At 35.9% G+C, this 21,330-nt stretch overlaps 2 protein-coding genes across 3 annotated transcripts; both read right to left on the minus strand.

The window, feature by feature from the left end:
• Positions 1-1,550: 1,550 nt before the first annotated feature.
• On the minus strand, positions 1,551-5,049 carry LOC114464223 (receptor-type tyrosine-protein phosphatase-like N; the record flags this gene model as incomplete). The annotated part of the gene is made up of 5 exons (XM_028448283.1): positions 1,551-2,807; positions 3,452-3,525; positions 4,187-4,251; positions 4,314-4,367; positions 4,874-5,049. Coding segments are annotated over 5 exons (441 nt in total), but the record flags the coding sequence as incomplete, so codon positions are not given.
• Positions 5,050-8,367: 3,318 nt separating this feature from the next.
• Positions 8,368-20,704, minus strand: LOC114464484 (metal transporter CNNM4-like). Of its 2 annotated transcripts, XM_028448720.1 has the most exons (6): positions 20,625-20,704; positions 18,229-18,325; positions 15,487-15,549; positions 11,695-11,751; positions 10,159-10,256; positions 8,368-8,677 (listed from the first exon to the last, which is right to left on the minus strand). In XM_028448720.1, the coding sequence occupies exons 2-6, from the start codon at positions 18,290-18,292 to the stop codon at positions 8,555-8,557; spliced, it is 405 nt and encodes a 134-aa protein (XP_028304521.1). In that variant the 5' UTR covers positions 18,293-18,325; positions 20,625-20,704; the 3' UTR covers positions 8,368-8,554. The 2 variants fall into 2 exon arrangements, with proteins under 2 accessions (XP_028304521.1, XP_028304522.1); XM_028448721.1 differs by lacking the exon at positions 15,487-15,549 and having other exon boundaries at positions 20,625-20,699.
• Between the last annotated feature and the right edge of the window lie 626 nt (positions 20,705-21,330).

The raw sequence follows: 21,330 nt of genomic DNA on the forward strand, positions 1-21,330 counted from the left end.
GGGTATTTTGGTCATCACGGCCGTAAAGTATTATACTGTTACAATATTGACAGAAAAGAGCTGTATTTCTTACAGTAATATACATTTTCTACTTTTACAGGCAAATAAAGTTTCTTTTTATGAGTTTTTTTCCATAAAATTTTCAAGCTTTCTACTGTTAATTATATGGAAAATAATCGTAAAATTAATTACAATGAAAGTATGTTGGATTAACAGAATGTAGTTTTTTTTATCAGTAATTTTCTGTGTTTTTATCAAATTTTAACTGTAAGTTTTAAAGTATTATACTGTTGCAATATTGACAGAAAAGAGCTGTATTTTTTTACAGTAATATACATTTTCTACTTTTACAGGCAAATAAAATTTCTTTTTATTAGTTTTTTTCCGTAAAATTTGCAAACTTTCGACTGTTATTTATATGGAAAATATTCCTAAAAATATTGACAATGAAAGTATGTTGAATTAACAGAATTTAGTTTTTTTTATCAGTAATTTTCTGTGTTTTTATCTAACTGTAAGTTTTAAAGTATTATACTGTTGCAATATTGACAGAAAAAAGTTGTATTTTTTATAGTAATATACATTTTCTACTTTTACAGGCAAATAACATTTACTTTTATACGTTTTTTTCCGTAAAATTTTCAAGCTTTCTACTGTTATTTATATGGAAAATAATCGTAAAATTAATTACAATGAAAGTATGTTGGATTAACAGAATTTAGTTTTTTTTATCAGTAATTTTATGTGTTTTTATCAAATTTTAACTGTAAGTTTTAAAGTATTATACTGTTGCAATATTGACAGAAAAGAGCTGTATTTTCTTACAGTAATATACATTTTCTATTTTTACAGGCAAATAAAATTTCTTTTTATTAGTTTTTTTCCGTAAAATTTGCAAACTTTCGACTGTTATTTATATGGAAAATAATCGTAAAATTAATTACAATGAAAGTATGTTGAATTAACAGAATTTAGTTTTTTATCAGTAATTTTCTGTGTTTTTATCCAATTTTAACTGTAAATTTTAAAGTATTATACTGTTGCAATATTGACAGAAAAGAGCTGTATTTTTTACAGTATTATACTATTTCTACTTTTACAGACAAATAACATTTCTTTTTATACGGTTTTTTCTGTAAAATTTGCAAGCTTTCGACTGATATTTATATGGAAAATAATCGTAAAAATAATTACAATGAAAGTATGTTGAATTCACAGAATTTATTTTTTTTTATCAGTAATTTTCTGTGTTTTTATCAAATTCTAACTGTAAGTTTTAAAGTATTATACTGTTGCAATATTGACAGAAAAAAGCTGTATTTTTTACAGTAATATACAATTTCTACTTTTACAGGCAAATACTGACGTTGTTTAACAGTATATCACTGTAAAATTTACAGATTTTTTTTAGAGTGTACATATGAAAGACAAATATTGTTCTTTTTACATCACTACATTTCTGTAGATATTCTCATCGCTACGCACTATTATTTTTAGTTTTCTTGTTATTCATATATGTAACCAGAAGAAGTCACACGTGTGGCACCTGCAGCAGTTGAACACAAATAGATTTATTGAAGATCTCACATATACAAAATAGCATTTGAACAACAGAGTTAGAATATATATATATCATTTTTTTTTTTAGCTATAGTTTTCATTTGCTTGAGGTAAACAACACAATCAGCGAGGTCACGTGATCTGAATGGCACACAAAGAGGACCACGCTGTTTTTTTTTTCTGCAACAGGAAACACATTTTCCACAGCTGGAGCCACACAAATGGAGATTGAATGGTTTCACTTTGAACAGAGTGAAGCGTCAGTCACAGTCCAGCCCTCATTCATTCATATCCTCTGAGAATCAGCTCGTTTAGTTCTGTTTTTGGAGTCTGTTTTGTCGTCAATTTGTGAATTTTTTTTGTGGTCGTTTGGGGGATTTTTCTCTCATTTTGTGAGTTTACTTCGGGGGCCACACAGAATTAGACCGAGGGCCAGATCTGGTCCGCGGGCCGCCCTCTGCCCATGTCTGCTTTAACTTATTTTCTCTATCACATTGATATTATTATTATTTTGTGATACATATCCTTTTATTTACTGCTGAGATTGAACGGACAATGTAAATTTAGAATTTAGGAAAAAACAAAAGCCTTTTTATGAATGTGAACTTTAATGAACATATTATTTAAGATTATATTTAGCGATTTATTTGTTGAAGGAACTGTCCAACAACATAGATGCAAAAAATACCCAAAATTAGAGAAAAATACACAAAATGACAGCAAAAATGAACTAAATGATGAAAAAAAACCCACAAAGAATGCACAAAATGGCAGGGGAAAAAACGCACAAAATAACTGCAAAGACACACAAATTTACTCCCTAAACACACAAAACCATCTTCAGGAGCTTAAATTTAGAATCTAGAATTTAGAACCTTTTTATGAATCTGAACTTTAATGAACATATTATTTAAGATGATATTTATTGATTTATTTGTTGAAGTTGTTGCGTTGTCTGCTGACGAAGACAAATACAGACATTTGATAAGTGAGTTTTTTTTTTCAGCTTCCAAAGGCAGAAATCTAAAGGAATCCTGGTTCTCAGGAAGATAAGTAATGAAATATTTCCTTTAAGCTTGACATCATGGCGGACTGTTAAAGGCAACAAACACAGAGCTGTATTTTGTTTTGAGCTAAAGCAGGAATCATGTGTAGAGGCTGGTTTCCCATGCTTTTCACTGGGGGAGAGCTTTGAGGATGGCGTTCACCTCCTCGGCCACGGCCGTCAGTGCAAACTCAAGCTGGTCCTGGAAACGCCAAAGAAGCACAACAAGGTGTGACCATCCATCCTCTGCAATCATCACATCATAGTAATATGGTTTTTTATTAGAGAACACTCAAGTGGTTTTGTGCAGCACCCAAAGTAAACACAAAAAAATGACTCCAAACAATACACAAAACAACAGAAACACACAAAATATACAAAAACAAACCCGATCATACAAATCCAATTTTTTTGGGGCGGTAAAAGGAGCAATTCCGACACCTTAGTTATTGCACAGGTTATTGAACGCACCGTTGTATTAGTCGCAATTTAATAATCTAGCAATTCTCCAAGAAAAATCCACGTAAAGGCCGCTATGTGACATAGGTCGCACCCAATTGGCTGATGAGGGTGACCTTCAAACAACAGGCTGCTGTACTCCTGTTAACGGAGTATTATCACGTATTCTGATCTGTTTCAACCAATGAGTTTCCACCTTGGCCGCACCCTAAACTTTAAAGGCAAAAAATACGGCCTATACGGTGCAAAATATGGTATCAGTATTTTCTTGCTTTCCTAAAAAAATGCACAATAATTTGAAAAAATGTGCGCTCAGCATAGAAAGATTGTCTGCAGGCTTTGAGTTTGACCCTCCTGGTGTCAAAGCATTGATTCCTCTGGACTGACCTTGGTGTTAACCATCCCAAGTCTCTGATCTCTGATGTGCTCCAGTGTAGCAGCGATGTCGATCTCTTTCACTCCTGCAACAACAACAGAAACACTGTGTGATGTGTAAAGATCATGGACAAAAAGCTCATAACGTAACCAATCTGTGGGATTTCCACAAAGAAAAAATCATGAAAATCAATAGAATTAAAATTAAAAACTACTAATAGAAACATCAAAATCATGAAACATCATTTAGAGCAGAAATGGGCCAGTGGCAGCGGTTGCCCCCAAAGTAAATGCACAAAATGACACAAAAGTACACAAAACAGCAACAAAAATACTCAAAAATGACTTCACAAACTCATGAAATGACAGAAAAATACACAAACAAAATTACACAAAATGAGAAAAAAATACAAGAAAGGAAAACAAAATTACACAAAATGAGAGAAAAATATACAAAAGTACACCAAAAATGAACTAAATGATGGGGGAAAAAAACACAAAACATAAAGAATACACAAAATAGCAGGGGTAAAAAACACAGGGACAACAAAAAAGACGGAATAACTGACTGACATGTGTGTTATCATTCCTTATTTCTGATGTAATCAAAACAGGCTACATCAAATATCAGTATTATTATGTAGTATTTTACCTAAAAGCACAAGATGATTGACAGAGAAGTGTAAAAAAAAACTGGAACTTTATTTTGAAAGGAGGACTGACACTTCCTGTGATATTTGTATTCACCTTTGGCCATGCGGTTGAGAACCATGTCGATCAGAATGTACGTTCCAGTACGTCCGGTGCCATCGCTGCAGAGAAAGAGAGAGGGATGAGTCCGAGCTTAACAAGCAGCGAGTCAAAGCAGCTTTACCTGCAGTGCACGATGATCGGGCACGAGCGTCCTCGGTAACACTTATTCACCTTCCTAAAGAGCAAAACATGAATTAGCAAACATCTGCAGGCTCTCCTGGACCCTTTTAGATCTAGAGCAGAGACGGGCAACTTTCATCACAGCATGTGATTGTATCTGATCTGATGGTCACATCCACCTAGGTGTTAACACTGCTCTCCCTTTTTATCCCTTTTCTCCCTATAAGAAAATATTTCTTACCCTTCCTTAGGTTAATTAAGCAATAAAATAAATCAATTTATTTTATTGCAATAACAAAACATGCATTACTGTCTCATAATGATTGCACTTCTTGTAGTGTTGACCTTTGACAGCATGTGCAGACAAGGTAAAAAAAAAAAAAAGCTTAGCACGTAGCAGCAATGTCTGAGCAGAATCAAAGGGTAAAGGGTTGTGATTTGTTTTATTATTTCATTTTACAAGATTAAAACATTTTAAGGTGCTATTTCATTTAAACTGAAAGTTTTGATTCCTCTTTTGAGGGTTTGACCGTCGTGACCTCTGACCTGTGCTAACAGTACCTGCGGAAGTCCAGCAGAGGGCGTGTGGAGGTGGGGATTCCTTGAGCTGGCCAGCTGAGGAAGTGGAACTGAGTGAGGGTCCTGGTTTCCTGCGTCTGCACGTTCTTCAGGTAGAAGCTGCGAACCAGGAAGTCGTTACACCAGATGTGTTCAGACACCAGGTTCACCTGGGAAAAGGAACATCAGGAAAAGGCAGTCATACATGGGCAACTAATCACAGGGAGGCCACAAACATGTGATTGTATCTGATCGGAGGGTCACATGATCACCATTCATATCAGCATTAGAATAACAAGCAACCTGAGCATTAACACAGGAAGGCTTTGTATGTTTGTGTTAAATATTTTTTGATGTATTTTGGATGTCATTTTGTATATTTTATTTTCTTGTTTTGTGTTTCTGTTGTCCTTTCGTGCGTTGTGTTGAGTAAGTTACAAATTACTCATTACTTTTCAAAAAAGCAACTTACTTTTTTACTTAACATTACTTAGTTACTGCTTCCAGAAGGTAACTACTGGAAGCAGTACATTACAGTACATTACTTATAGATTACTTACTTGTGTCACCAAAAAAGAATCTAATGTATTTTTAATGTTTTTTTTAAAGCTATTTAAATAAAGGTCAACTACAAAGTAGTTGTTCAAAACTCTCTCAAATGACATTTTGTCAATTAAAGCAATTTAGTCTTCAAGAGTACTTGCTACTTAAAATACTACTCTTTGTAAATAACACCGAAGCATCGGGGAGCTAGGAAAAACTGAAAGTGTTAAGTGTGGGAACATATTAAAGTGGACATCAAGCTCAACATGTGTTTTATTTATTTATTTATTTTTTATAAAAAAAAATTTTCCTTGTCTGCACATGCTGTCAAAAGGTCAACACTACAAGAAGTGCAATCATTATGAGACAGTAATGCATGTTTTGTTATTGCAATAAAATAAATTGATTTATTTTATTGCTTAATTATGACCATCACCAGCCCTCCCTAAGAAAGGGTAAGAAACCTTTTATTATAGGGAAGATATAAAAAGGGAGAGCAGTGTTACACCTAGGTGGTCCTCCTCATGAAAGAGTAAACACATTTTTGCGATATTTGAGAGCTTTTTCGATTTTGCGCATTTCCAAGGGTAACCCGGTCTGACAGCAGCGGCCAACCACACACAAAGCAAATTAAGGATTTCAAGAGTTAATGTAGCTAATTGTAACACAGCGTTAGGCACATTAGCAGGTTTCTGTGGGATGTTGATGAATGAGTGGTGTGTCAAATTCAGTGCCATCTATATCATGGCTGTATACGTGCACCCTCGGGCCAACGCTAGGGTTGCCATGGGAACTTTGTGTAACGTCATCGCCAGGGAATAGAATAGGTATCCTTAGAGCACTTTTGTTGTGACGGGGGATTTTAACCACACCAATCTGAAAGACGTGTTACCCAGGTTTTACAAAAACTTTAAGGGAAAAATAAAACTCTTGACACACAAACATATCTGGAGCATACAAAACCAGTGTGCCCCCACCTGGGACAGTCTTATAATTTCTCCATGTTTTTAACACCAGCCTACAGTCCAATCATTGCCACAACAAAGCCTAAGATAAAAACCGTACAGATATAGAGGAAGGAGGACACTTCATCTCTCCAAAACTGCTTTGATGACACAAAATGGAAAGTTTTCATGGACTTGGACATTGAGCAGTACTCCTCCACAGTGTTAAAAAGTGTTCTCAAACCAGAAGCCCTGGTTCAAGAACACAGTGAGGAACGTTAACGTTGGGGCCCGCAATGCTGCACTCAGACAGATCCGGGGACCGGGACACCTACAGGCAGGCCAGGGCTGCACTAACCAGGGGCATCAAAACTGCAAAAAGAGGCAGTATAAAGAAATAGTTGAGGATAATTTCCAGGGAAACAACAGCTCAGACATGTGGAGAGGAATCTAGACCCTCACAGACTACAAACAGCGTTGTTCTGCCTCAGCCTTAAAGCTTTTAAGTGACAGTAAACATCCACACACACTAAAATTGGACCTTAAAAAAAAAAAAAAAAAAAGTGCACCTTTTTTTTCCCTTTCAGCAGTTCAAAAAAAGGGCGTCACGAATAACGTACCTACACATTCAGAATGTTGATGATTGTCAAAAAACTAAAATAAAAATTTAAAACAAATCACAATAACAGACTGGCTGTCTATTATCAGCAGGAAATCTCTTTACAACTCGGGTTTCAAGGCTCTATATACGTATATACAGGCATGTGCAAGAGGAAGAATAACCCTGAGGACACCAATGTCATCTCTGCAATAGTGCAGCACGCATTTTATTCGAACAAATACCTGGTATAAGTGGGCAACATTGGGCAAAAAAAAAGAGAGGGATTTCGTTACAGATTTTTGGATCTCACGCAGTAGAATTTGCTGGGATGTCACATGTGCAAACCTCCGATTCTAATCTGGATAATCTCATCGTGGTCATTGGGTGTAATTCCAAGTCGAAGAGTCTCCCCTGGACGCACGTCTGTATATATATATTTACATATATATTTATCTATGTACAGAGTTCAACCCCCAACTTCAGCTCCATTTATATAAATACAGTCCCTGGGGGTTCTGTGTCCCTCCTTCTCAGAATACATCAATAAACACATCACTAGGAGTTTCTACAGGTCATAGGTTACGTTCTTTCGCTTCTGTCGACATGCTGGGCTCGTCTTTGTCTTCTAGCTGTATGGATGCAGTGGGAGGGGGTGGAGGTGACGGCAGGTCAGTTTTAAAACCACACTTGCATGTATGTACATCATAAAAGGACAGGAGTGTGGGGAAGAGGGCGGAGTCTCCCTGAGTCTCTGACTGGAGGTCCTTGGACTGGAAGCGATACAGAGGAAGAAGCGCAAGTTGAAACTTGTCTGAAGGTTTGTGGGCTGAGTGGCTGACTTGGAATACATGCATTTACAGTTTTAAAAAAAAGAGGATGAGGTGTTGTATTTGGATGCACACTGATGAGTCAAAACAAGTCAGAAAATTCCAATAAAGATCAGATTATTCAGGATAAAACTACCTCGACTTGAAAACCAGTTCACAGGGTCACAGGACGCTGACAGAGCACCAGTCCGTCACAGAGTTACCTCATTTGTAAGGCACTGCTTTTCATTTCTTTCGGCCAACAAACGACCAGTCACACGTTTGACTGTCCTGTGGCCAGGTGTGTAAAGGATGAGATTAACCAGTTTATCCAAACAGTGACACCTGGTGGTTCTCTCACAATATGGAAACAATAGAAACAGAATGGATAAAGTTGCTTAAGTGAAATTTCTCCCTTAGTCCTATTTAACTGCAAAAAAAAAACAACAACTCATGGCATTTGTAGAGATGGTATCTATTAGTATAAAACTATAATTAAAACCAAACGGAGCATTAGCCGACACTTTATTAACAATTAGAGATATTTAATAAAAAAAAAAAAAAAAAAAACAAAACAAGAAACTGCTTAAAATAATTAAAACTCTGGTTAGGAGGCATGCTGTACTGTATTTAATAAACTATATATAGCGGAAGATCAGGCAGGTTGGGATGGCGGCGTGGAGGGGAGGAAGGGGGTCAAACGTTATTTTCCAGCTGGCTGTGGTGGTTGGTTGTGTGCGGTGAGTTATGCTCGTTGCGGAGGAGAAGCGTCATCTCATCCGGCCCGTTTTCAACAGGATCTGGGTTTCAGGAACAATGATGCTGGCAGGTGGAGTCGTTGGTTGTGTTCGGACTGAGGCGTGCTGTACAGACGCGACGTCATCAGGCCGTTTTGGTATTGATCTCGTGTGATCTACGGGAAGGAAGGAGACGGAAACGTTATGGGGTTCGTCTTCAGTAGGAGGCGGAAAAAACACTCGTGGTGTGAAGCTGGGTGTGATGGTCCTGTGTGAGGTTTATCACAAGCGTCTCCAGCCACTTTTGTTTGCTTCATTTAAATTATTTTACACTTGTCTTACCGTATTTGAGTTACTGTGTAGGAGTTTGGGGAAAAATGCACAGAACTAACATCCAACAGTTATTCATAATGCAAAAAAAAAAAAAAAGCCATCAGGATTGGATTATTCTTCAACATAGCAGATTTTAAACTCCCAGACCTCATCCAACTCAAAACTGTCCAAATGATACATAAAGCACTTCCAAAACAGTTGCAGAAAAGATTTCCAGAGAGAGAAGGGGAATATAATTTAAGAGGAAAATGACATTTCAAGATGCAATGTGCTAGAACAACAATGAAAAAGATGAGTATAACAATAGCAGGGGCTAAATTATGGAAGTGCCGAAATGATGAAATAAAACAAAGCAGCATCATAAACCAGTTGAACAAGCTTTATAAATCATATACCGTACAACAACAATTTGACCTAGGATGTATATGCATATAATAGTATAAAATATATTAATACTCAAACATAAGAAAAAGTATATATTGTGATAGAGCATATTATGAATTTAAATATTGCCACTATATTTTGTATTATTTCAAATTCAATTGATATTTGTGTAGTAGTGTATAATGAGCAGTAAAATATTAATATTATGTACATGCATGTGTATGTACTGTATGTATGTGCATACATGTACAGACCCTTTTCAAAAAATTTGAATATCATGGAAAAGTTGTTTCATTTCCATAATTCCATTCAAAAAGTTAAACTTTCATAGATTATAGATTCAGGGTCCACAATTTAAACGATTTCAAGTATTTATTTGTTTATTTTTACATAAATTGGGCTTCCAGCTCATAAAACTCATGAAAACAGGAATTCAAAAATTTAGAATACTGTGAAGAAATCACCATTTACTTCTCAATTTTTGCATAAAAAAGTGAGAGCATTGCAACCCAAATCATGACTGACTGTGGATATTTCACACTGGACCTCAAGCAGCTTGGGTTCTAATCCTCAGCCGTCTTCCTCCAAACCCTTGGACCTTGTTTGAGTCCGGTGTGGTGTCGAATCCCACTTCTGACATTTATTTTTTTTTTACATATTAAACACAGCAAATTCCACCTTTAAAAATACATAAACAAAAAAAAAGAAACATTTTAGGTTATTTCCTAGGTTAATGTTAGGGATAGGGTTAAAGTTTCATTTATTCAGACTGACAGTTGGCAGTCCAAACATGTCGGGAAATCAAAGTAAATTGACTGAATAAATTAAACCTAAACATATTATTTAAAAGAAAAAAAAGGCAAAATTAAGTTGCTGGAGTTAAATCTAAATGCACCGTGTGGGACAATGATACATTGATAATATCTATAATAGATCCAACCTTGACAAACTGCACGTCGGTGAGAGCTCGAACATAGAAGTCAGGTGTGTACTGCTGAACGGGGTACAACCCACTGATGTGTGACGGAGAATGAAAATCTGCACACAAAATGAAGAAAGAACATGTTGGTAACGGACTCCACTCAAAAGTGTGTTCAAGTGATAACCGTCTTTTAGATTGTCCTGCATACTAAACACTACAAAAGCAATCACATGATCCTTTATGTAATGATGTGAAATCATATCAAAAGAGGCCTTGTAAGTACTAGATGCAGTGCGTCCTTGAAGGCGTGTTAGGATTTCTGAAAAGAATAATTAGTGACACAAAAACAAGACACACACACACACGCAAATGTCAGAAAAATGCAAAGTGAACCAAGTCTTAGTCGGCGGGATGAAGGAGGAGCGAGTCATGTTATTTCAATCATTATCTGCTTCACATCTAAAACTCAAAGGCACGCGTCAGGTGTCTACATCTACACGAGCATTCTGTGTGTTAATCATCACGAGAATGATTCATTCCTCTACAGACGAGTGTTGTTGGACTAAAAGTGGTGCATGCTGCCCACAGAAGTGGAAGTAACACTCAAGTTCAATGACATCAAAACAAAAATCCTTAAACTCTCGTTAAAACACAAAAAAATTCTAATCCCTAAAAAAGTGAACTATTATTTGGTGCCCCTTGTGGGCTATTAAGGTATTGCACCCAGGACTGGCTACAGGATTAAACATGTTTAACAGATACTTTATTCCCTCAAAAAAAGATTACATTTGATAACACATAGGGAATAAATGCCAGTTGTGCTCATTTTTAAGGATGTCCCGATACAGCTACTTTAACTTCTGATATGATACAAATATTACAGCTTTGGATATTGTGCAATACTGATATTGATCAGATGGGATTTCAGCATGAATCATACATACTTTCAATACTTACTTTGTGTGTCGAATGTTAGAAAAGGCTTAATCAAGTGATATTAGTCAAAATGAGTCAAACCAAAGTCAGCAACAGTAGTTATGAGTAAAACTGACCCATTGGTTCTTAACCAATAGTTTGCATAAACTTTAACCAGCTTAAACTTAATAATGTTTTACAATTGAATAAAATAAATGAAAACTAAATTAGAAGACACTGAAAAATAACCTCAATAAATCCAATAAAAAGAAAAACATGTATTGAAGTGCTAATATTAGAGATTTAATCTAATACTCTTTTTTTTGGTGATATTGGATCGATATTAGATATTAATATTGGATCGAGACACCCATACTATTTTCAGCATCATATTTTCATAAGAATTCATATTCTAGTGTGGGGATTCATTCTGATTGGGTCATAGTGGACTTAAATAGGAATAGATGATCAAAATACTAAAAGGAAAATAAATATAAAATTAGCCTAAAAAAAAAAAAAAATGATACTGGCAGAACTCTCTATGGTTGTATCTACACTACAGAATCTTCCACACGTGTCACTCACACACACTCATCTCCAGTCACGGATGCAGGCTTGTTACAAGGTGTGTGTTATTACCAGTTGGCGTGAGTCGTCCAGCGGGGTGCCTCAGTGAGTCATAGGAAACAGTTTTACCTGGACACATCAGCGGCATTAGCTTCATCAACGTCAACCAGTCTACTCAATTCTATCTAGTGACTAGTAGTTAGATTTCATTGTATTAGTTAAGAGCTTTGATTTTAGTTTTTAAAATGTGGAAACATTAAAGATCCAGCAGGCACCGTTTGATTTCATCCCTTATTTAAAGCCCACCACAACATGATTATCATCCTATGCTAGTTAGCATTAGCAACAGGAGAAATATAAGTAAAGGTTGGTTGGTTTGACAATTAATGCATGTTTGTGTCTGGAGCTTTGGTTTTTTTTTAATATATTGATAATAAACATGCATACACAGGTTAGCTAAATCTCTTAAGTTCATTTAACTTCCTTGAGTCAAAAACTGTGAAATATCAAACCAACCAAATACATGTAGTGTGCTCTTTATTCCATTAACAGTTTATATACTGAAACAAAACAAAAATATTAAAACATATTTATATTTTTTTTCTCTCCACGTCAGCATTTGTCTTAGACTTGGTAGACCTCGATAGGAAATTATTCAAGGAGCCATTTCTTTAGACGTACCATACTTCTGACACTAGGTGGTAGAAATGTGGTAGTTATCAAATAATACAACTTAAAAGCGGCTTATTTGGTTACGTAACAATGACACAAAATGTAACAAGACCCAAATTGTTATTTGAAAAAAAAAAAAAAAAAAAAAAAAAAAGATTTAATAAAACCCAAAATGTAATAACTGGGCAATAATGTGACAAAAGTGCTGAGGCCAAAATGTAAAAAACAAAAAAAAAAAATGTGATAAAAACCTAAAATTTTTACAACTGCTCAATGATGTAACAAGATGCAGAGCCCAAAATGTAAAAACTTTAAGCGTTATTACATATATTAAAGCCTTATGGGGAATTGACACTTACCTTCAAATAAATATATATAAATATAAAGTTTATAGAGCGTCTTGCTAAATTACTGACTAAATTTAACATTTTGTGTTTTATTACCTTATTTTTTTTTTATTTTTTTTTTTTTACATTTCGGGCTCAGCTTTTTTGTTACAATATTGAACAGCTATTACATTTCTGGTTTTATTACAATTTTTTAATAATAATTCAGGACTTGTGACATTTTGGGTCGTTGTTACATAACCAAATAAACTATTTGATAACTACCACATTTCTACCAACAAGTGCCAGAAGTATGATACGTCTAAAAAAAAAAAAATGGCTACTTGAATAAATCTTTTTTTTTTTTAAAACAAAACTTCTTTTCTCACCTTGGCAAACACTTGAACCTTATTTTAGGTCCCAACCCACAAGTTGAGAACCTCTGCCCTGTAATGAATTCCCCCACTGGATCTTTAAGCATTGTAGGTGTGAGAGGTTTATGGTTAGCCTACCTGTGATGAGTTAGTGTGAATAAAGTTATTATGGATGAATGAAGTGACCCAGTTCCAAAACAACAACTTTCACTACAAACCTGTGAGATCTTCACAACACTAAAGGAGTAAAGTGGTGCTTTTTGGAGCTGGGCAGTGAAATTATTAGTCTATGATCTAATGGGAAAGCTAATGATTTTTAATTATTAAACCACTGGTTCTCAACTGCTCTTGGATCGGGACGCAACTCCTCCTAAAAATAACAAGCCATGGCCTAAACCTAGAAAACTGTTCAAATGTGAACGTGAAATAATCAAGATTATAATAGAGCAACATTAGAAAAAAAATGTAATGTACACAGTAAAACATTTAAAATCTAATTATTTTCTATGGAGCACAAATATTTCCTTGAGTACTAAACTACTACCCCATTATTTAGACAATAATAAACAGAAAGTGCAACAAAAAAATAAAAATGCGTTACTACTTAATCACTGAAAAAGTGTAATTTATTGGACCTTTTACCAACACAATGAGATTCACCACCAATTGTTAGAGATGTTAATTTCTGATATAATGATTTTATTTTAAAGGATACAAAAATATCCTTCAAAATAAGAGGACAGTTCTCTTTTCTTGACCAAGGAAAGACCTGCGACCTACTGTAAATATGTCTGTGTCCCACTTTGGTGTTCTGACCCACAAGTAGAGAACCACTGGATTAAACAGTATTGATGTAAGAAAGAGGAACATAATTACTAAAATTAGGTTGGAATAAATACTCACCCCAAAGCGTTACGTTTTTTTTTTAGCCGACATAAAAATGGTGACGTAAAGAAACGAGAGAAATAACTTGACGCTACGCGGAAGCATCTTCTGTAGCTTTGGTCGTTTAAAGATGAGGCAACTTGATCCTTGCAGGGGATTCACATCCCACCCTCTTCTTTAAAAGCTCAGACAATCATTTCCTATTCCTCCAGTTTAAAGCCAGTTTTGCACTAAAAACACTAAGTTTTTAGTAATTCTCTCATAATAACTCAATTTGAACAAAATTCATGAAGGTAAATATATATTGGGAAAATAGGAAAATAGAATGTGATGTGAGAAGTTGAAGGAAACATTTCAACAGGTACTAGGGCTGGGCAAAAAAAAAAATCAATTTAATCGATTTATTGAATTTGTAGGAAAAAAAACCATTTTTATTTTGCAAATTCGAGTTTAAAAAATAAATATATATATATATATATATATATATTATTTTTTTTCCCATTTTTGTTCCGTCCTTGTGAGTTCCTGTGGTGCAATGTGAGCCAGCCCCCTCTTTGTTTACCCTTTTAATTGTAATGTTATATGTTATAAAATATGTAGTTATCTGATTTCGTAATCAAAATTGAAGCTATTGTGAAGTTGCTGTTGCACTTTTTCTTAAACCTGGGTTAAAGCTTGAAATTGTTGAATGACAGAGCCTTATTTACTTTTTATTTTGGGATTGTTCTATACATTTTACCTCCTGAGGACAATCACAGCAATAAAGTTGCACTTTTGATATCATATCTGATGTTCGCAGTCATTTTTAAGTGCATTGAAAATCGAATCTAGAATTTTTCTTTAAAAAATCTGAGATTTTTTTTTAGCGAAAATCCCCCAGCCCTATCAGGTACAAATTAGTTTTGCTATGACTGTAAATATCAGTATATACTTTTGTAAATATTTTTTTCTGTGACTTCATATTCAGATCACGCACATGTGAATATTTTCTTTGGGTTTAATTTTAACTTTACCGGTTCACATTTCTTCCCATCATATAAATAAATAATATTTTTATACAAGTTAAAATGTTAACATGCATGTACACATGTTTTTCCTTCAAGTTCTCGCATCTGATTCTACAAGCTCTCTCCAATTTTGCAAAAATATCTACCTTCTTAAAATATAGTGCAATAATCTGCATGTACAGCAGTTGGCAGACATGAGGTAGTGTAACAGCAATAAGGAATAGCTCAAGGACAACAACACCTAGTGTTTTTGAGTAAGTGTGGGGAAGTTAAACAATAGTTTAGGCTGCACGTGTTTGTTTTTAAATTAAATCCAGTGTCAGTAAAAATATTTACCTTAGACTTATCTTAATAATGTATGCATTCAATGGTAATATTAGATATAAATAACTGCAGTAAGAAGAAGAAAAAAAAGATGATACGCGCAAATGAGTCTACACAAATCCCTTTGGAGAAACAAGTCTCCTTAAAGTCCTTGAGCATGAGTGAAGAAACCTTACCCATGACCTACTATTAAACCTTTCAGGAATCTCGTACCCCCTCTGTTATCAGATGTTCATTAACCCTGCCTTACAGCACCCAGACATGCCGGCGTTTTACCTGGCAACCGAGAGAACAGAGAAAACCTCTTAAAGGAGAGGAGGCGAGGACGAGGTACAGCCACTGAGAGGAGAGAGGGAGGTGGGGAGGGAGGGAGGAGATGAATGATGGGACACAGGGGAGGGAGAGGGAGGACAGTCAATGAGAGCAAAGGGAGACAGATCTGTTTCCAGAAAGGACCAGGACATGCACCACCATGATGAGATGCTGCTCCGCTGAAAGAACATCACATCAGGTTACACGCTGTTTGGAGATGAAGTGGAAATGGGACCACTGACTGTTACGGAGCCTTTTCTGGACGTTGACTGGGTCAAACGATTGACAAAGTGAATAAATGTGGCTCATGAAGAACAGAAGGTCAAGCAAATATAAAAGCATGCTTCACAAAAGTCTCCTCGACACCTAAAAGACTAAAGTATGACATGAGCTGAGGAAAAAAGGCCAGGAATCAATGGCTGTTATGTTCTGAAAGCTGCATTTTAATCTGTCGTAGTTTATTGTTGTTAAAGTTATAAATAGCCATGAAAAGGTTGAGACCAACACTAAAAAGTATCATCCAAAGACAAAAACTTGGACTTCATTAACCCTTTGCATTAATCTCAATTTTTTGCAATGTAAATCAGCACTTAATGCAATAAACAAGTACAGTGTGTGTGTGTGTGTGTGTGTGTAAAAGGAGAAATGATTCCATAAGTGAAAGACAGAAGTCACAGTATTGTTTCACTTCCCCATAATGAACACAAGTCCCTACTTGTGCTCTCGAAGAACTCTTCATTTTTCAAAAAATTTACCAAAGTTAGGGCAGCTCAATTAATCAAAATTTGATTACGATTTCGCTTATTACACCCATAGATCACAAAAATAACAATCGAGAAAAATGATTAAAAAATATATAAATATTTTTTGCACATGTTTTATTCGCTAAATAAAACAAACCCACTATTTCGTTCATCTGCAAATAATGAAGCTCGGCACACACATGTTATTAATACTAACTTTGAGTTGTTTAATTCATGCACATGCAAACTCCTCCCCTCCGCCCCGCCCCCTCAAAGCCAAAGCTAGCCTGCAGGCCAACACGAGGAAAGTTGTTGCTCGTGGTCTTGAAACAAGGCAGGAGAAATGCATCAAAAATGCTTGGTAAACTTCTATGGGAACACTGTGTTTAGTTTTGTGCAATAGTGAACATTCATTATTTTAGTGTGTTTAAAGGGGACATATCATGCTAAATCCAATTTTTTAGCCCTTAAATGCATTTTGCTGTATATTTAGAGTGTTTAGAAGTACACAAAAGTTCAAATTAATCTCTTCAGGTGCTCTGTTGATATCTTTAGATTCTGTTTTGGTCATATTTTTCAATCTGTTTTGATTTTTCTATTCTCTATTACGTTTTTTGAACAATAACGTCACAGTATTTGCAGCGGAACTGCCAAATTAGTACATCAACTCCAGGCCCAACACTTCGAGCAATCCGCCATTTTTATTTCTCGCTTTTATTTTGTAGTCCAAGCTCCAGGATGCCGAAGTTACGAGAGGATAAGTCAAAATGTTTGGTTGTTGGATGTAGTAACCCACACGCTTCATTACAACGTCTCCCAGCATCAGAACCTTTTCGAAGTGTCTGGTTGAGTTTTATTTTTCACAGAAATGTACCACATCTGTTGGTAAGGTCATTTTTGTGTGCGCAAAGCACTTCAAGGATGACTTCTTCAGCAACCTCCGCCAGTATAAAGAAGGATTTGCTGAAAGACTTTGTCTGATTGAGTTAAATATTTTGTAAATAACGTGTGAATAAACATTTTCTTCGCCGCTAAATAATTGTATCTTTTCTATCAAACTACAAAAAGGACGAATAGGGTGGAGTTGAACCGAGTGTCACCTCTGCAACCTGGAGTGGGGGCGGGGTATGAAGTGTTTCATTTGCATTTAAAGAGACCGCACCAAAACGAGTTGCTCTCAGAAGCACATCAGAAAAGGGGTCTGTGGAGCTATAATAATGAGGAATTCAGACCCAAGCATTGCAGTTCCGCTTTATATAGACCACAACTGTATGATTTCTATCTAAAAAGGAAGGACTTAAATGCATGATATGTCTCCTTTAAGGATTTTATTTATTTATTATGTTTAAAGAATATATTTTATGCTTTTATTGTACAAAAAATAAATAGCTATTTGGTTGACAAATAACAAGTTGACAAAGGGTAGTGATTTCAATTATGACTAAAACAATATTTCTATAATCGAGCAGCCCTAACCAAATTTCACTGTAAGTTTACCAAAAGAAAAAACTAATTGTTTCATTTCAAACTTGGTTTGAAATTTATAAACTTAAAATCTTTAACTGTACAGAGTGAAACAAATAATAAATATGGAAATACAACTCTAGAAAAGTACATGTGGAATTACATTAAAATCATTCCAACAAAACTAACACAAAAGTTTATCCTCAATTTTCATCAATGAGGTATGAGTCAAACAAATGCCTTGATAAAAAAATGATTGTACTAACGTGAACTAATAGTGATAAAGTGAACAATAAGGATTCTCTGATCATCTCAAGCACAAAATGAAATACATTTGACCACAACAATACTAAACATTACTCCAATCCTTTAAATCAGGATGAACAAAAACATGGAATAGTGCTTAGGGTTGATAATATATGCCTCTCAATAAATACACTGTTCACTACAACGTAATTTCACTGCTAGAGGAGTGGAGTGGGAAAAGGTTGCAACTCACCCAGCGTGGGAGCACTAAGCGCCATGACGCCGTAGAACGAGAAAGGTCCGGTCTCAAACTTCATGTTCTCATTGCCGGCCTCGACCTCTACTTGACCCTGAGGAAATAAACACAAACTGAGACATTCAATAATCAGCTCAATTTAATCAGTACAACCAATAAAATAAAAAGATAAAAATATAGACAATAAATTGATTTAAATTCACACTTTAAATAGCTTTTGAAACTCACTGGGCTACTCGAGGAACCAACATGACATAATGATTTAAAAAAAATGTATGAAGATTAGCAACCACCATGGTGAAAGCTAATGGGAATCCAATGAACAAATAAACAAATTATGAACAGAAATATGACAAGAAAATGGGATTTTTCAATTTTTAAGTTCTGCCTTTGGTTAAAATTTTGTCAAAATCCTTTTAATATTTTTGACATAATCCTCCTCACGGACAAACAACTGAATAAATAAATGAAAGATATTACTTCCTGTGGGTATAATATGATATACTTCTGACTTTATCATAATATTCGAATTCTAGAATTTTAATTTATGTGATAAACTTTGTTTTTAGTTTGTCTGTTATCTGTTTTTGATGTTATCTTGATATTTCCTTTAAATTATTTATGTGTAATGTCAAACAGAAGTTTCTTAAGTTACTCATGCTAGTCTCTAGAGGGCAGTATAACACCAGGATACAAGAGATGAGGAACTGCATTTTTGCATTCTAAAGGACATCATTAGTAAGGGTAAACATACAGTCTATGGCTCCTTGTCTAGGACTAGAGTCAGCTTTTGGAAACCAGACTATACATCTGGCCAAGCTACTGTCTACGAAGGAACGATGTGATGCAACTAAAAAAAGAAAGTTTAATCGTAGAGATTCACAAATTGGAACCGGCACAAAGGGAAGGAGAGAAAGAGGGAAAGAAGGGGGTTGGGAAGGCCTCAGCGTTGGTGGACAGAGCTGTCGAGAACGGGCCTGCTGGAATGTGTGAACTGCAGCAACAACATGGTACAGTTAATCCACACTGTCATCCTGCCTTCCCTTCATCCTTCCATGCCCACAACACACTAACAGACAAGGACCTGACCAGTGACAGCTTAGCACAGGGGTCTCCAACCTTTTATCTTCTGTGAGCTACTTTTACCCAATGAAAGCGCCGCCGAGCTACTCATGTTCAGCAACATTTATTTACATTGCCAATTTCCATACAGACCAAATGAATACATTGTTTTGTACATAATGCATTCAAAAATGTCCAGTTGCATTTGTTGTATTTTATTACTTTTCAAGTTGGTACCAGGAACATTCCTGTATAAAAACTTCTGAAAAATGAAACTCCCCAGCATACATGCTGTGTTCTTGAATGTTTTACCACATTTTCAACAATGCAAGAATTCTATTACTTAAAATGTGGATAACAAAAAAATAAATAGACATTCACTAGCTTTGCAGGCTGTATTTGTGGATAAATAAATCTTCCTGATTCAGATAAGAAGTCAAAACATAACATTTTTATATGGTAGAACTTTGTGCACACAAATCCACCATCATCTCATCACTTCTACATGTTGAATGGTTTACATCAGTGAGAAGACTGGCATTGCATGGATTCAACCAGAGAGCTGTATGCAGGAGTGTATCCACTGAGATTCACTCTGATGGAGTCATTTAAATGCTCATCAGTCAGTCTGTTTCTGTACTTCGATTTTATGATGTTCATGTCAGAAAAGGCAGATTCACAAAGATATGTTGACCCAAACAAAGCACTTATTTTCAGAGCAACCTGGTGAAGATTTTTGTAATCCTCTGGCTCCACCAAACTCCAGAGATGCTGGGAATGCTGCTGGGATTTTAGCTGGACATTATTTTGGAGGTTTAAGACCTCCATCTCCATCTCCACAGGATCAACACTGAAAAGCTCAGCCATCTGTCCTGACAACTCACTAATGTCAACATCCAGGAAAGGATTTGCAATAAAGGTGACACAGGGTTCCAGTTTCTCAAAGTCAGAGAATCTATCTGTAAATTCCTGTCCCAGCCTGGACAACAGATCACAGTATCTGTGAACCTTAAACACTTTTTCTGCCCCCAAGTTGCTTTCCAGCATTTTCACAAAAGATGGAAAGTGTTGATATCTTTTGTTTTTTATTTGCTGGATGTAAAAGGAAAGTTTTGCACTGAATGCCTTCACAGCACTGATCATGTCACATACATTTTTGTCTTTACCTTGCAACTGCTGATTTAGTTGGTTCATTTTGTCAGTTATATCTGCCAGGAAGGCCAGATCCAACAGCCACTCAGGATCACTTAGTAATGTGGTATCCTCTCCTCTCATTTCCATGAAAGCCTTGATGTCACTGAGCAAGGAAACAAAGCGTTGTAGTATCTTACCTCTGCTCAGCCATCTGACTTCGGTGTGAAGAAGGAGGTCTCCATATTCCGCAGAACATTCCTCCAGGAAAAGCTTGAAGCACCGGTGTTGCTTGGCCTTTGGACGAATGGAGTTGATGATTTTAACAACAGGCATCATGACATGATCAAACCCCAGAACCTTTCCACAAATAGCCTGCTGGTGTATGATGCAATGATAGTTCAGAAATCTAGGAAAGTCCGGGTCTGCTTTGCAATGAGCAATAAATCCTACGTGGCGCCCCATCATAGCTGGTGCTCCATCAGTTGTTATCGAGACCAGTTTTTCAATGGGAACCTTTTTTTCCACCAAGTACTCCTTGACGGCGTTGTAAATGTCCACTCCCTTGGTGGTGGTTTTCAGTGGAATTAATGTCAAAAACTCCTCTTTTGTGGTAAAATCACCAAAAACCATCCGTATGAAAACAGCCAGCTGTGCTGTGTCACTGGTATCCACGGACTCGTCACACTGGAGGGAAAACCAGGAACACCTGTTGAGGTCCGACTCAAGCTGTTTCACCGCATCCACGGACAGCGCACACACTCTGCGTGCCACAGTATTTGCGCCAAGTTGAACGCTGGCAATAGCAGACAGAATCTCCGTCTTATTTTTATAGTCGTGGAATAAAGACTCTGCCGCCGCGGTCATAGCCTCTTTAATGACCCCGCCATCAGTGAAGGCCTTTTT

The sequence above is a fragment of the Gouania willdenowi genome, chromosome 6 (assembly GCF_900634775.1).
Source record: "Gouania willdenowi chromosome 6, fGouWil2.1, whole genome shotgun sequence".
NCBI lineage: Eukaryota > Metazoa > Chordata > Actinopteri > Blenniiformes > Gobiesocidae > Gouania > Gouania willdenowi.

Coding starts and splice junctions, on each gene's coding strand:
- LOC114464484 (XM_028448720.1), bottom strand. CDS start 18,292: ATGAAGTTTGAGACCGGACCTTTCTCGTTCTACGGCGTCATGGCGCTT. Junction 15,550..18,228: donor GCTTAGTGCTCCCACGCTGG/GTGAGTTGCAAC, acceptor CTCTCCTCTCAG/TGGCTGTACCTCGTCCTCGC. Junction 8,678..10,158: donor CCGACGTGCAGTTTGTCAAG/GTTGGATCTATT, acceptor TCCTTCCCGTAG/ATCACACGAGATCAATACCA.